Source organism: Schistocerca serialis, chromosome 4 (genome assembly GCF_023864345.2).
Source record: "Schistocerca serialis cubense isolate TAMUIC-IGC-003099 chromosome 4, iqSchSeri2.2, whole genome shotgun sequence".
Taxonomy (NCBI): domain Eukaryota; kingdom Metazoa; phylum Arthropoda; class Insecta; order Orthoptera; family Acrididae; genus Schistocerca; species Schistocerca serialis.
The window spans coordinates 826,644,918-826,660,558 of NC_064641.1; the positions used below are offsets into that span (position 1 = coordinate 826,644,918).

The following is a 15,641-nucleotide window of genomic DNA, read 5'->3' on the forward strand; positions in this document are numbered from 1 at the left end:
TCCATGCCTGGTATGCTCTTCATGATTACTCTTTTATCTAGCAGATGAACATGATTTAAAAAATTTTACACCTTCATGGGTTGCAAAATTGTATTACAAGTATTTTTTAACACATGGTCACTGTGGCAATGAAGCAAACTGGATTGGTTGGTTGGTCAGTTTAATAAAAGAGGGGGGGGGGGGGGGGGGGGGTGGTAGGGACCAAACTAGGAGGTTATCGGTCCCTTGTAACTAATAAAACAATGCCACAAGTGTGAGAATAAAACAGCCAAGACATATAACGCAAAAGGGAAAGAAAAGACAAACCACAACAATGAAGGAAAGGCAATGAACACTAAAAGGAACAAAAGAGGATAAGTAAACAACGGAGACGCAAGAAACAGAAGATAGTAAAACACGAAAGCAGATTACAGTTGCTGGCCGACCACAAGAATAAAAAGGAAAATCCAGCCACTCTGCAACACATTAAAACCTCCACCTTAAAAGCACCAGGGTGGAGGACACAGAGGGACAAAGAACATGTGCTAAAATTTATATCAAATGATAAAACCCACCCTCACGAATAAAATGTAAAACTGAATCAGCCAATGAGGCGTTGTCAGATAAAATGAGCGGCAACGAGTCCGGTAACCCAAGATTTTGTCGCTGGGCAGTCAAAGTGGGACAGTGCACCAGAATATGGGCCACTGTCAACTGGGTGCAACATTGACACTGAGGCGGGTCTTCATGGCGCAAGAGGTAACCGTGGGTCGCCCAAGCGTGGTCAATGCGGAGCTAGCAGAAGACAACTGATTCCCTGTGAGAGGCCTGCATGGAAGACTTCCACAAATTCAAAGCCTCCTTAATGACACGCAGTTTGTTGTGCATACTGTTACGCCATTTTATCTCCCAACACTGAAAAACCCTTGGAGTAAGTCACAACGCAGGTCAGGTTCAGAGATGCCCATCTCCAGAAGCAGTTTCCGTGTAGCCTGTTTGGCCAGCCTGTCGGCAAGTTCATTGGCTGTGATGTCGACATGTCCTGGAGTCCACACAAACACCACAGAACGATGGGACCAGTCCAGGGCATCGATGGACACCAACAAAGGATGGTGACGGTAGCACTGGTCGATAGCTTGCAGGCTGCTCAAGGAGTCAGTACACAGAAGAAACGACTCCTAGGGGCTTCAAAGGATATACTGAAGAAGTGCACGAGATATGGCCACCAGCTCTGCAGTGAATACACTACAGCCATCAGGCAAGGAATGCTGTTCAATATGGCCTCAGTGGACAAAGGCAAAGCCAACATTATCACCAGACATCGAGCCATCCGTGTAAACCACTTCAGAGCCCCGGAACACTTCAAGAATCGAGAGAAAGTGACAACGAAGAGCTGCAGCGTTAACGAAGTCCTTAGGGCCATGCGAAAGGTCCAGAAGAAGCTTCGGCCTACAGCTACACCATGGAGGTGTACGTGAATGGGCCTCGAGTAGAGGTGGTGAAGGGAAGGACTTCAGTTCAGACAGAAGCGATCACACGCGAACCACAATCATTAGCCCTGACCTGGGCCACCTATACGAGAGGTGAACCGCCGTGGTTGGAAAAAGAAGATGGTAGTTAGGATGATCAGGAGAGCTATGAATGTGTGCAATGTAACTGGCGAGCAGTTGTGCACGTCTGATCTTCAATGGAGGGACTCCAGCCTCCACCAGTATGCTTGTCACCGGACTCTTCCTATATGCTTTTGTCACTAGTCTAACTCCACAATGGTGCAATGGGTCGAGTAAAAGCAATGCTGAGGGAGCCGCTGAATGATAATCTCACTCCCATAGTCAAGATGGGATTGAACGAGGGCTTTGTACAGTTGCAGCAGCGTAGAGCTATCTGCGCCCCGGTTGGTGTTATTCAGGCAGCAGAGGGCATTGAGATGCTGCCAACACTACTGTTTAAGCTGATGAAGATGAGGAAGTCAAGTTAAATGAGCATCGAAAACCGGACCTAAGAATCAATGTGTTTCCACTATAGTGAGTGGATCATCATTAAGGTAAAGTGCTGGTTCAGGGATGAACGGTACGACACCGACAGAAATGCATGACACACATCTACATGGTGGAAAACTGGAAGCCATGGGATAGAGCCCATGACTGCACCTTGTGAATGGCTCCCTGTAGACAACGCTCGGCAACTCCAGTACTGGAGTAGCAGAACGAAATGCAGAGGCTGTCTGCATGCAGAGAAGGTGAGACGGAGGGCCCGACACCTGCTGCTTTATCGTTAATGGCCACTAAAAATAGAGAAACACTCAGTACAGAGCCCTGCGGGACTCCATTCTCCTGGATATGGATGGAACTATGGGAGGCACCAACTTGGACATGGAAAGTATGGAGCAACAGGAAGTTTTGGATAAAAAATGGGAGCGGGTCCTGGAGACCCCACTCATACAATGTGGCAAGGATATGATGTCGCCAGGTCCTGTCGTATACTTTATGTAAGTAAAAAAAGATGGCAACCATGTGTTGGCATCTGGAAAAGGCTGCTCAGCTGGCAGACTCGAAGGACACAAGATCATCAGTCATACAGCGACCCTGGCAGAAGCCACCCTGACATGGAGCCACTTGACTCCAGGACCCAACCCAACCGCCGACACACCATATGTTCCAGCAGCTTACAAAGATGGTTAGTGAGGCTGATGGACCAATAGCTATCCACATCAAGTGGGTTTTTACCAGGTTTGAGCACCAGAATGATGGTGCTCTCCTGCCATTGCGATGGAAAGATGCCATCGCACCAGACTCAGTTGAAGACGCTTGTAGTCATATGAGAGATGTTTAATCATCTGGCTGTGGATTCAATCAGGCCCAGGAGCTGTGTCAGGGTAACATGCAAGGGCACTGAGGAGCTCCCACTCTGTAAATGGGGCACTATAGGATTCACTGTGGCGTGTAGTGAAAGAGAGGACTTTCCCTTCCAGCCGCCGTTTAAGAGTGCCAAAAGCTGGGGGCAATTCTCTGATGTAGATGCTTGTACCAAGTGCTCGGCAATCATGTTTGTGTCAGTAGATAACATGTCATTTACGGTAACACGAGGAACACCTGTTGGGATCTCATATCAAAAAGACATTTGACTTTGCCCAGACTTGGGAAGGTGACATATGGCACACAATGGTCGAGACTTCTCTCTCCCAACACTCCTGGTTCTGACATTTGATAAGCTGGCGAACGGGGGCACAGAGCCGTTTAAAGGCTATGAGGTGCCGCAGGAAAGGGTGCTGCTTATGCCACTGTAGAGCTCGCCAATGCTCCTCAATTGGTTCGGCGACTTCCGCCGACCACCAAGGGACTGCCTTACACCTCGGGCACCCTAAAGAGCGAGGGATCAGGTTTTCTGCTGCAGAAACAATTGTTGTAGTGACTCCTTGAGTAGTTTGCAAGCTGTCGGCCAGTGCTTCCCTCACCACCTGTTGGTCACAGCTATCCAGGACGCTCTTTCATTGATCAAAGTGAATGCTCATTGGTTTTAATTTGGACCCCAGGCCATGTTGGGATCCCTGTCAATGAACTTGCCGATCGACTGGATAAATTGCATACTAACAGGCCATCTCTCGTTATTGGCATTTTGGAAATAGACCTTCGCTCGGCATTATGTCATCAAGGATTTGGGACTTTGGAATGCACAATGGCACACTCTTTCTTCACCGAACAAGCTCAGGGCGATAAAGGATTTTACAACAATGTGGCCTCTCGTAAAGCCTCTGTCGTCCTTTGCCAGCTCTGCATCAACCATACTTGGCTGGCTCAGGGTTATCTCCTCTGTTGTGAGGACCCCCCCCCCCCCTTCCCCCTCTCTGTCGTTGTGGATTGATGTTGACGGTGGGTCACCTCTTACTGGACTGTCCCGACTTAGCTGCCCAGCAACGGGCTTTGCTGTCCTGATTTGCTACCCCCTGGCATTAGCTGACGATGCCTCAGAGGCTGATCTAGTTTTAAGATTTCTTTGTAATGCGGATTTTTATCGCGTTATTTAAGGATTGGACCTTCAACCTTATCAGTGGGTGGAGGGGATGGCAGGCCGTCTTGCTCCCCCCTTCACCCCGATTGGACTGGCTTCAACTGGGCTTAATGTTACTATGTGGGGGAGATTCAACAGTGACAGCAGAGGTGAACATTTCCCAGTCTGCCTTATTTAAAGCCCATCTGGGTATGTGTCCTGGGACATGACGCTGGGGCAATGACAGGAAGATGGGGAAGTGGTCACTAGCACACAGGTCGTCATGTGCTCTCCAGTGGATAGATGGGAGAAGTCCTGGGCTGCAAATTGATAAATCAATGGCTGAGTAACTACCATGAGCCACACTGAAATGTGTGGCGGCCCCAATATTTAACAGGCAGAGGTTGAGTTGTGACAGTAAATTATCGACATCTCTGCCTCTCTTTCATCGTCATGAAAGATACCCCACGAGCTCTCGAACATACAAGGTACCGGGGCAAATAAGATCTACTGCCATCCTTAGCCTGACGTTCCTCCCATGGTGTGGCCAGGGAGGGGAACGATTTGGGGTCGTACTTCTGTGTGTTGAATTGAGCTCATGAATGCTTAGAGACTGTTGGTGTTTCACCACCAGCAAGAGATGATGGACTACGCTTCATCGCGTGTCATCTGCCTTGATGCCACCTAATCTGTCCAGGGACCCTCCCCACAGGTGCCACCCAGCCGCAGCAAAGACCAACTGGCAGGATGGTCATTGCCAGGCGTTTCGATGCCTAACGAGGATGGGTATTTACCCCTTGGCATACATGGGTAGTTAATGGCACAGGCATCAGCAGAGCAATCACTGTGTGGTCAGGGGGCTACAACCAACAGGGTACATGGTGGCCCCACAACGGACTGGCTCAAAGAAATCCATGGTCATCGTCGACGCAGAAAGCAACTGCATAGTGCATGGTGGAAAATGCACCCAGGAAGGTGTCCTCGACCAAGAGATAGAGAATGAGCGGGACTGAAATGCGACAACGAGAAAGTGGGCTAAAGATCTCAATGCACGATGGACACGATGCACCATGTAAGGCGCCCTTCCCCAACTGGCTCGCTCTTTGGGAAAATTTTGAAGAATGGAGGTCAAACCCTACAGGGGACCATCACATAAAGACCGAAATGTGTGAAACTCCTTTTAGTCACCTCTTACAACAGGCAGGAATACCTCGGGCCTATTCTTACCCCTGGACCCTCAGGGGGGGAAAGCAAAGTAGAAAGTCAAATTCTGTTGCAGATTAGTGTTTATCCCCCTTACTCCCCCCTTGAAGGCAACGACATTTAGAGGAGACAACACCACCACACTTTCATTTGGAAAGAATACTTGTAAATAAACAATAACCAAGTCATGATGCTAAATATGCTTTAGATCAAATTCCAAGTTACAGAGTTATTTCCTGTCATCAACTACAAACTGATTAGGCAAATTACTTTTAGTTAACTACTAATGCTGAAATATGTGAAAATATAACAGATATTATAAAGAAAATTCTTTGAGTGCTTGAAAGAATACATTAGCAAAATAAATATCTTACTACTGATATACTATCTAACTAATATATTTTATAAATAACTTCAAATGAATTATACCTGTGAACAATGCCGCTGTAACCTGGTGCCTGGTCGTCAGTTATGGGTCGGAGGAATAGTGAAGCATACTTATGCGTTGCCAATCGACCATATACTAACATTATTGCCTTCTTCCATGCCTTATATTCTCGTTCATCCTCCCTATGTAGTATCAGTACAGAATTATATTTAAAAACAGAAATCAGAGATTTATAGTGATAATAGTGAAACAAAAATATGTACAGCAAAATGTCACCACAGGAATGGATTGAACGATCAATGTTCTTCAGAAAAGAACAATTTAAATGTTAATTTAGTAAACACATTTCACACACAAGCCTCAAAAAATGTTCCAGAGAAACTATTCTTTAACTGACATTCATGTTTTAAGTACCTCCAATATTGCATGTGATACTTGTTATTTTCACAGTGGTTCTGTGGACAATGAGGTTTCTGTGAAATAAGATACAGTTGCCAAAGTAAAGTGAAGAATGCCACCTAATACATGGAAGTGGAGATTTAGTGCACTAAATGAGATCACATGTATTTCTCAGCATCACAATTACACTACTAACTACCCCACCCCCCCCCCCCCCTCTCTCTCTCTCTCTCTCTCTCTCTCTCTCTCTCTCTCTCTCTCTCTCTCTGTGTGTGTGTGTGTGTGTGTGTGTGTGTGTGTGTGTGTACACGTGTGTGTGTACGCGCGCATTCACTGACATTAACATTCCATGATAGGTACCAAGTGACAAAATATCTGAGGTAGCAAAAGCATTAACTATTGGTCTTCTGTATACAAACTGGTTTTAACCAATCTAAATAATGATGTACGGAATCAAATAATGTAAGGACCCAAACACTGAGAGTCTCCACATTGACTGTGTGTACCATTGGGCTGTATGCCTTGACCATTATTTCTAAATTAATGTGTACATAGATGTTGGTGGAGGATGGTGTTTTACGCTTGTACAAGAGAGAAGAAGAGTAACACCATTTATTTTGTGAAATTTTAAAGTATCAAAATGAAATTTTTGATAAACGATAGTATACACAGGGGGCACAATTTTGTAACATACTTACCTCTTAATCTTGTATCAACTGAAAAATTGAAGCAAGCATGTTATCATGTTATTAATTTTTTAAATGAACAATGTACTTTAACATTAATTAAAAGCTCTTGAAAAGATAAGTACAGTGATTTACCATTGTTTAAATACAATGCAGTAATGCTTTTTAATGCTTCTGTATGAACTTTTCTCAAAAGCATTGTGAGAAAAGTGCTGAAATTTAAAGGTAAGGCAGCCAGAATCAGATAATGTGCTGTAACCACCACCAGGTTGGGCTTCTCAGGCCAGGCTCTGTCATTGTATCAAGCTTCTTTTGTTCACTTGTTTCCATAAATGCTCATGAATATGAGTACATATACACATGTGAAATAATTTTCATAAGATTCTTTTGAAGTGCTAGAAGTTAGCACAATGTTTCATTCACAACACTACTAGCTGACACTGCATCTACGCCATATAAAGAAGAGCCACCATGAATCTCATTTTATCTAAGTAACACAGGCTTATCTTCTTGCTGTATATAAAGATGGAGCTTGTTACGAAAAGCCCATCTAATGGATTTTACACTGCAATAAACATTACAGCCACACTGCTCTTCAACACATTTCTTTCAAAATAGTTCGTATCTTTTATATAGGAGAGTAGGTTCCGGGTAATAGGTTGAAGGTGTTGGTCCATGAGAGCAGAGATTCTCTCAGTGGGGGCACAGTAACCAGCCACAATGGGGCATCCTGGGTGGTTAGGTTTATTGACTTTAGAAAGCATGTAGAAGGTATCGGTGCGGGGACTAGTAGGGGTGAGTAGAGAGATGGACTCTGGGGAGAGGTTCTGGGATAGGCCTAAGGATTTGAGTAGTGACTGAAGATCCTGCTGGATTACTGCAATGGGGTCACTGTGGCAGGGTTTGTAGGTATCTGACAGCTGGCGGAGTCCTTCCGCCAGGTAATCCTTGCGGTTCAAAAACAACAGTTTGTTGGTTGGATTGGAGAAGGGACCAAACTACGCAGTCATCAGTCCCTCCAACCTTGGAAAAACTGAAACTGATGAAACCTCACACTATAAGTGGGAACTACAATGGCCCTAAAATTACAAATTATTGACAGAGAAGGAAGGAAGAAGGTGGAAGAAAAGAAGAGGGAAAGAAAGTGACTAATGACAGGGGCATGAAGGAAGAACAGGTAGACAAGACAGACACTCAAGATGAAACAGACCCCATAAAGAAAGGAGTGGGAAGGCAGATAGCTTGGGTGAACCACCAAGCCCAGTTGAAGCCAGTCCAATCGGGGTGAAGGGGGGAGCAAGACTGCCTGCCATCCCCTCCACCCACTGATAAGGTTGAAGGTCCCATCCTTAAATAATGCGATAAAAATCTGCATTACAAAGAAATCTTAAAGCTAGATCATCCGCTGAGGCATCGTCAGCTAATGCCAGGGGTAGCAAATCAGGACATCAAAGCCCGTTGCTGGGCAGCTAAGTCGGGACAGTCCAGTAAGAGGTGACCCACCGTCAACATCAATCCACAACGACAGAGAGGGGGAAGGGGGGGGGGGGGGGGGTCCTCACGACAGAGGAGATAACCGTGAGCCAGCCAAGTATGGTTGATGCAGAGCTGGCAAAGGACGACAGAGGCTTTACGAGAGGCCACATTGTTGTAGAATCCTTTATCGCCCTGAGCTTGTTCGGTGAAGAAAGAGTGTGCCATTGTGCATTCCAAAGTCCCAAATCCTGATGACATAATGCCGAGCGAAGGTCTATTTCCAAAATGCCAATAACAAGAGATGGCCTGTTAGTATGCAATTTATCCAGTCGATCGGCAAGTTCATTGACAGGGATCCCAACATGGCCTGGGGTCCAAATTAAAACCACTGAGCATTCACATTGATCAAGGAAAGAGCGTCCTGGATAGCTGTGACCAACAGGTGGTGAGGGAAGCACTGGCCGACAGCTTGCAAACTACTCAAGGAGTCACTACAGATAGTGAAGGACAGTCATGAGCAGAAGCGGACATGATCAAGTGCGCACAAGATGGCGACCTATCCTGCAATAAAAACACTGCAGCCATCTGGCAAGGAACGAAGTTCCGTGTGTCTCGTACAGGTTTAAGCATAACCAACGTGACCAGCAACCATGGAGCCATCAGTATAAATCACTTGTGAAGCCTGGAATGAACTGAGGAGACAGTAGAATTGGTGGCAAAGGGCCTCCTGAGGGACAGAATCCTTTGAATTGATGGAGAGATCAAGACAGAGCTGTGGCCAAGAGATGCACCACGAAGGAATACGCGCGTGAGCGGAAAAAAGAGGTAGTAAAGGGAAGTGTTGGAGCTCAGAAAAGAGTGACTGAACGCAGGCAGCCATGGTAAGCCCACATTGTGGCCACCGCCGCAGGAGGTTGATCTCTGAGTCTGGGTAAAGGAGACCATAATTAGGGTGCTTTGGGGTGCAGCGAATGCGGAGCGCATAAGATATCAGCTGTTGTTGGCGCAAAACTCGCAGTGGTGGAATCCCTGCCTCTGCGTGAAGGCTAATCATGGAGCTAGTCTGGAAGGCACCAGCCACAAGTCGCACCCCACAAAGGTGAATGGGGGTCTAGTATCTGCAATGTTGAAGGTGACGAGAACCATAGACAGGACTCCCGTTGTCTAAATGAGACCGGACCAGAGCTTTGTACAATTACAGGAGAATAGAGCAGTCTGCACCCCAGGTAGTATTGTACAGAGATCTAAGAACACTGAGATGTAACCAGAACGCCCTCTTCAGCTGGTGAAGATGAGGGAGCCATGTCAACCATGCATCAAAGACTAGACCCAAGAAGTGACGGGTGTCCACCATCTCGAGACATCGGCCATCGACGAACAGGTCTGGATGGGAATGGACTGTACGGCAATGGCAGAAATGCATGACACATGACTTGGACACCGAAAACTGAAAGCCATGGAAGAATGCCCAAGATTGCGCCCGGTAGACTGCCCCCTGTAGACAGCATTCTGCAGTGCCCATGACAGAGGAGTTGATGTAGATGCAAAAATCGTCAGCATACAAAGAGGGGGACAATGTCACCCCAGCAGCTGCTATCAGAACATTAATGGCGACAAGAAAGAGAGGGACGCTCAGCACGGAACCTGGCGGAACCCCATTTTTTTGCCGATGGGAAGTGCTGTAGGAGAAACCAACTCGGACCCGAAAGAGCGACAAGAAAGAAAATTATGGATAAAAATGGGCAGAGCACCACGAAGGCCCCATTTGTGAAGGGTGGTGAGGATGTGGGGGCGCCATGTGGTGTCGTAGGCTGTATGCAGGTAAAAGAAGACTGCAATGAGGTGTTCCCGATGGGCAAAAGCCAACTGGATAGCAGACTCCAGGTGGACCAAGTTATCCACAGTGTAAACCACCTTGAGCTGATGACAAAAGGTCACGGGATTCAAGGACCCAAAACAGCTGCGGACTCACCAGGCATTCCAGGAGCTTGCAAAGGGTGTTGATAAGGCTAATTGGACAGTAGCTATCCAACTGAAGAGGTGGCTTTCCAGGCTTCAACACCGGAATAACAATGCTTTCTTGCCACTGGGTAGGAAATACCCCCCAACTCCACAGACGGTTGAAAAGGGTCAGTATATGACGGTGGCCAGCCCCCAATAAGTGTTGCAGCATTTGTTTATGTATCCAATCCGGTCCAGGAGCCATGTCGGGACAAAGGTCGAGGGCATTGGTGAATTCCCACTCGCTAAATGGGGCATTATAAGGCTCCAAGCAGTGAGAAACAAAAGACAAAGGCAGGCTCTTTGAGGAGGAGGAACGTGGGCGGATACTAAGTTGATGCAGAGGCTTGGGCAAAGTGTTGAGCAAAATGCTCTGCGACAAAGTCCAGATGGATAAGGACAACACCATGCACAGAAATTCCTGCAACATCGGTGGGAGGACAATGGCCAAAAATTCGCCTGAGTTTTGCTCAGACTTGTGAAGAGGGGGTGTGCAGTCTTATGGCAGCCACATATCATTCCCAGCAAATCCGTTTCTGAAATTTGATTAGGTAATGGACCCGGCCGCGGAATCATTTAAAGACCAGAAGGATAGCAGTAGAGGGTGCTGCTTGAAGTGTTGAAGAGCACAGCGGCGGTCTTTTTATGGCCACAGCAAGTTCCAGAGTTCACCAAGGGACCATTTTCCAACGGGAGAAACCCGAGGAAGATGGGACGGCTGAAACAGCTGCGGAAAGAGTGGCGGCAGTCAAAGTCTGTGTAGACTCATGTGGCAGCGACCATTACAGCAGTGTTGATAAGTCATCATGGACACCCCATTGAATGGAGGGAAGAAGGCCGGGACTGCAGATAGAGAGGTCGATAGTAGAGAAAGTGCCGTCGTGTGACTACCTCAAAGAGGATTGTGGGCATTAAAGTCCCCTAGAAGCAAAAGGGAGAAGGTAGTTGTTGAAGGGTGGTTAGGGCAATGGATGTGGGTGGCCTGTCGGGTGGGAGGCAGAGATTACAGATTGTGATTGGAGTGGCCAGATGGACCCAGACAGCAATTGCTTCCAGAGTGGTATGGAGGGGAACCCATTTATTAACAATGTCCTTTTGGACCAAGGTGCAAATACCACCAGAAGCCCACAAGGGGCCAATTACGTTTCGTCAAAGCGTGGAACCCCCAAAGGGTGGGTGATAAGAATTGACAAAATGGGTCTCCTGGAGAGCAATGCAAGCAGCAAAGGAGGAAAGAAGGGGTTGCAACTCTGGGAGGTGATGTAAATAGCCATCACAATTCCATTGGATAATTCTCAAGCTGGAGTCCAAATGGGAAGCGAATGGACTGGAGCCAGTCACGCCACCGAGTCGCCATCCATCACCGATAAGGAAGGGGTAATGCCCATATAGGTGCGGTCAAACTCTGTTGGTTCATTGGCTGGAGGAGGGGAAGGTGGCACCTCAGGGTTACTGGAAGGGCCTTGCCCTTGTTGTGTTTCTGCTCCTTCTCTTGTGAAGGAAGAGAAGGGCAGACTGCAGCGAGGTCAGGCATGGAATTACACCTGGTAATCTTGGCGCAGATCGCGCGGCCTGTGTGGAGCTGCAGATCGTCCTTTCAGGGGGGTGCCAGGAAGAGGAGTCCCGAGAGGGAGCTCCAGTACCAGCAGCTGCCGAAGAAGGGGAGCGCATTGCTGATGAGGGAGGGGGAGCAGCATCCGAAGGGGTTGATATGGGTACTGATGGGGAGGGGGAGTGGGAGAGTGAGGGTGAGGCAGAAGGTGTGGAATGAATGGGGCGGGGCTGGGAAGAGGAGGGGGTAGGAGGGGGAACGGACGTAACTGAAGCAAAAGTAGAAGTTAGAGGCACGGGATGGAGCCAGTCATACTTTCGACAAGCCTAGGTGTAGGTAAGTCGATGTAAGGTCTTGTACTCTTTAATCCGTCATTCTTTCACATACACCGGGCATGCTGGCGAGTGTGGAGGATACTACGCATTATAATTTACGCACATTGGCGGAAGAGTACAGGCACTCCCCTCTTGGAGGGGGTGCCCACAGTCACCACAGAGGTGATCATTGGCGCAGCGGGAAGACATGTCCAAACCGTAAGCAATTAAACTATCTCATCTGTGGTGGAATATAAGGTTTTACATCACACCAATTCACCATCACCTTTAGCTTCTCCGGGAGGGTATCCACCTCGAAGGCCAAGATTAAGGCACCTGTATTGGTGTGATTGTTTTTAGGGCTTCACTGTACACGGCGGATAAATCTGACTCCTCGGCACTCTAGGTTTGCACGGAGCTCCCCATCAGTTTGGAGAAGAAGATCCTGGTGGAAAATGATGCCCTGTACTGAGTTCAAAGATTGGTGGGGTGTGACGGAGACTGGGATGTCACAGAGATGGTCACCAGCACATAGGGCTTCAGATTGGGCAGCAGAAGATGTCTTTATAAGAAAAAACCGGACCGCATTTTACTCATGGATTCCAGATCGCCACGCTTATCTTCAATCGTCTCTATGAAAAACAAAGGCTTGGTCATGGCAAAACTTTCGCCGTATGTCCTGGTACAAACCAGATACCGAGGGAAAAGTTTCAACCCAAGCCGGCGAGCTTGACACACTTCTCAGAGGGTGGCCAGGGAGGGGAATGCCGAAGGATCAGAAGAAGGAGTGTCATGTCTTCTATCACTCTTAAAGAAGGCCACAGAATGGCCAGGATGTTGAAGCTTTTGTCGCTTCATATGCAAGGCATCCGCCCTAATACCACCCACTCCAACCAGGGGCTCACCCTGTGGGTGCCACCCAGCCACAGCAAGGGTGGTCTGGCACAGTGGCCATTGCCCCAAAGTGATGGGCATCGACTCTTGTCATACACAAGGTGTTAACAGCTCAGATACAATCAGTGTGATCCCTGTGTTGTCAGGAGGCTCAGCCAAGTGGGTATTAACAGCCCCACCACACGGACTGGCTACCATGCTGGTGACCTAGCAAGAAGGGGGCCAGGATGCAAGGGGAAATGAGAGGGGAGGGGGAGAGGAGCCTGGAAACAAGGTTGGGAGTTCATCCCCAAATGGCTCACACTGAACGGAAAATGTTGGAAACGCCAAAAAGGAGATGGAAACAGCAAACTAAACAATAGCACATACCAAAACTAAGCCGGCAGGATAGCCAGATCGATATGAAGAAGTCCATTAAGAGGGAAAGGAGGGGGCAGGGAGAAAGGAGCAAGGACAGTGAAGGAGAAGAACAGGGACGGTACTGCAGTTTGGAAAAATGAAAGGAGACTGCAATAGCTCCGGGTCCTGTGTGTGCCACACATGTATCCACAAAAGGGACTGTGGGCCCCCAGGGGGGTTAAAACAACAGTGGTTGAGCTTTTGTCCGCAGGTAGGATTATAAGGTCACGATCAGTTTTTAGATGGTCGACTGCAGTTATTTCTGCAGCTGAAAGGTTAGTTGGCACGTGGAGGAATTTGGGGAATGATTAGTGAAGCAAGGTTCGAGGTTAAGAAATTCTGGAAAGTTAACAGGTGGTGGTTTGAGGGCAGTGGGGGTAGATCACTTTTGAATGGAGGAGTGAACTGAGTTAGGCAGAATTCAATATTGGTCTTTAGTAGAATCTGATTGGTAGGGCTGGTGGCGACAAAGTGTTTTCACTGTAGGAACCGGGAAAAGGAGAGAAAGTTTTTAACAAGTCCTGCACGATTGATTTGGGAGTGGGGCAAAAGGTGAGGCCTTTGGAAAGGACTGATATTTATGTGGGGCTAAGACTTCTGTAGGAAAGGTTCATGTCTTTGTTGCAGGTCTGTTTAGGTTGTGGATTCTGTGTGGTGGTGCCAGGGAGTTTTGGAAGGTGGGGTAAGTGTAGTAGGCCTGCGAGACAGGGTTTGTCAGCTATGAGGGGATGTGGAGGTGGTTTCGAAGTTGTTGTAGAGCTGGTGGACAGTGGTACTCCATGGCGGGAGAAGGAAGTGGGCACAATGGAGAGTTTCTTGAGGTGGCATTGTGCGTGTTGCTCCAGTTTCTGCAGGGCAAGAATTTCATTGTGTGTTATGGGTTCCAGGAATTTGGGTTTGCGTAGAAGGAGAATTTTGTGGATGGAGAGAAGGCACTGCAAGGAGGTTTGTGTTTGGTTGATATGGTTTTGCAGGACTATGTTTGTTAGGGGTAAGGATTGGTGGAATCTGAACAGGTGGAGGTCGTTGTGGAAGGAGGGGTGGCAGCCAGAGATGGGTAATTTGATGGTAAGGCCATTAAAGGGGATTCCACGAGCCAAGCAACAACGCAGGAACAATACATGGGACTGGGCTCGGCCTAGGCATAAGGAAACATTTCTGTATTAATGCAAACGGAAGGAGCGAGGATCCATGGTGATGGAATAATTACGTAAATAATATAGAATTATGTCTGAAAAATTTAGCACCAATACATCCAAATACATGTGAAAAATCACGAAAAGGATAAAATGGATGCAAAAGGCAGAAGCAAGACAAAATCTGAGGGAGTTGACAATAGTGAAAGGCAAAAACTCACTCAAACTGGCGAGAAGTCACAAGGATCAAAGTAAGGGGGGGGGGGGTGTTAGGGAGGGGTTCTTAGAATGAGTTACAATACCGTGTGGCACTAGAAACATGCGGGAGTTAACACACAAAAAATCGGGAAATGATGCAGGGAGATTAATCAATTTGAAAGTATAGGACTAATTATATCCGCGAGAGTAATGTGGGACATAAGATGCTGCACCAACAATCAGCATGGTCTTGTAGCCAACTGTTGTGCGTGGCCGAGATGGTTGACACAGTGTGTCTCTTAAATAGACTGTGCAGTACGGTTTGTAATGCGACGAGAAAGAAGAGAGAAGAAGGACGGACATCGAGTATAAAGATGCAAAAGAAAATAGTAACAAAGCAAAACAGCACTGGGTTAGGATCGAAGACAAGCTGTCAGGCAAAAATCAAACAATGGAAAATCCAGGACAGAATGTAACAATATTGTGAGAAGGGAAGTTCAGGGTGTACACGTGGGCGAGGAAACAAAATTCCCCGAATTTTTCCCGGATTTCCCGCTTAAAAATACACTTTCTCCCGGATGAAAATACACGTTTTCCATGTTCAGTAACAGCATAATTTTCCTCGGAACTGTAAAACTTATCAATCCTTTCAATGTTTGTGGTTTTACACACCGGCGTATAATTTCCCGGCACTTTAGAAAACGAAAGTCAGGGGAAAAAAAAACACGTTTTGGAAAGATGTCTGATGTGCAGCAACATGTACACTGCATATTTTGTATTACGAAAGTAAAAATTCGAATTCCACCAAACACTGCATGTTACTTTCTGAAGAATTGAAATTTAGATTTGTAAGCTAGTCGTAGCTCGTGCCAAGCGATCTCGCCAGCCGCTGACAGCGGATATTCAGAGCATAGGACACGTGATCTAGCCAGCCAATAGCAACATCACTGTTAAGCAGCGCGAACACACAAATAGGAAAAGGTAACAGTTTAAATTAACATACATAGTGTTGCTACAAGAAAAGAAAAA

General features: G+C 47.1%; 1 protein-coding gene across 4 annotated transcripts in view; it reads right to left on the reverse strand.

The window, feature by feature from the left end:
- Nucleotides 1-15,641, reverse strand: part of LOC126473427 (bromodomain-containing protein 8) — a 270,271-nt gene that overhangs the window by 42,980 nt on the left and 211,650 nt on the right. For all 4 annotated transcript variants that reach the window (XM_050100466.1, XM_050100467.1, XM_050100465.1 and 1 more), the window contains one exon: nucleotides 5,599-5,739. In XM_050100466.1, coding sequence (XP_049956423.1) covers nucleotides 5,599-5,739 — 141 coding nt within the window. The remainder of the gene's footprint in view (nucleotides 1-5,598; nucleotides 5,740-15,641) is intronic.